At 52.7% G+C, this 1223-nt stretch overlaps 1 protein-coding gene across 1 annotated transcript; it reads right to left on the bottom strand.

Annotated features, from left to right (window-relative positions):
• Nucleotides 1-468: 468 nt before the first annotated feature.
• Nucleotides 469-884, bottom strand: QC762_0009220 (uncharacterized protein; the record flags this gene model as incomplete). The annotated part of the gene is made up of 3 exons (XM_062882879.1): nucleotides 469-723; nucleotides 779-851; nucleotides 874-884. 3 exons carry the CDS (start codon nucleotides 882-884, stop codon nucleotides 469-471), a joined length of 339 nt encoding a protein of 112 aa, XP_062748453.1.
• Between the last annotated feature and the right edge of the window lie 339 nt (nucleotides 885-1223).

Raw genomic sequence — 1223 nt, 5'->3', positions numbered from 1 at the left:
TTCGTCTCTGATTCCAATATACAACAGTCCAGAGTGCTGAACACCCTCACGGCACAGCCCCTCGCTGAACACCCTCGGAATGTGAATGTACAATCCTGATGCTTGGTCACAGATCATATCTCTCCCGTTTGGCGGGCATTGAGAGCGTTGCGATGTCTCAGCTGAACCATCACGGTGACGGTAGAGGTGACTAAAGCAACTGAGCCGGCTGCGGGACCACAAGAGCGGATTGGCTGGCCTGATCTGCAAAGGGATTGCTCGGAAACCGGACGACGACCCCAGGATATGTATCCAGTCAATATCACAGGGAGGTGTAGTAAGAGCCATCCTGGTCTTGAAAGACCATTGGTCATCGAGTGTAAGCGCTTCTTCAAGTATTACCTGCAGGGTACGAGTTCGCCCTAACCAACTGTGACAGAGGGACAACGGCAGTTTGGAGAGCGACCGGATTCACCTCGATTCTTGCCATCAGTTGACCGCTTTGAGAAGAAGGCAGGGTTCCAACTGCACCCGGGGACGTGACGGTCGCCGATATGAGATCAAAAGGGCAACATGGGTTGATGTTGCAGGAGGCCTTTTCTCCTTTCGGAAGAGGAGGGTGGTGTTGAGGGTTGCAGTTGGCAGCTGGATTCCAAGATGACAGAACGCCACGACTGGTCGTTTGCGGTAGATCTCCTCATTGGGCTGCGTGTACGTATGCGTGTCGCTCGTCGTGGGGTCTATCTGTTGAGGATGTTAGCTCCAGTCTACGATATCATACACTAGTCTGCAGCCCCACCATCCAAGAGATCGCAGCTGCCGGCAGGATCGCCAAACCAGCCAAGATGCTTTTTGTCCGCACCGGTGGTAACCTAGCGTGAACCGTGACCTGACCGAAAGGGCATTGATGGTGTAGATCGACAGCTAGGTTCCATTTACTTCTGAAGATATCTCTCCTGGGAAACTCGGCAGTCGTCGGTCAAGCAAGGCTCGGTCTCTACATACTTGAGGATGGCAGACCAGGCGCCTGGAAAGCACCCTGGCAAAGATTACGAGAGACCCGACGATAAGGTTTCTCTCGGCCGAATACAGGGTGTGGTCATGACTCCACCTCGACTCCTAACTATCTATCTTGATCAAGTCAGTTCCAATGGCTCACTAGTACTGTACTGTAGTTGTGTACTTAGCTACTGACCGACAACTCTCAGATCAAGACTGTCGTTTGTCAAAGGCTCCTTGGCCGG

The sequence above is a fragment of the Podospora pseudocomata genome, assembly GCF_035222375.1.
Source record: "Podospora pseudocomata strain CBS 415.72m chromosome 1 map unlocalized CBS415.72m_1, whole genome shotgun sequence".
Classification (NCBI taxonomy): Eukaryota; Fungi; Ascomycota; class Sordariomycetes; order Sordariales; family Podosporaceae; genus Podospora; species Podospora pseudocomata.
Note: the sequence above shows the minus strand (reverse complement) of the source record. Positions and strands in the feature narration are given on the sequence as shown.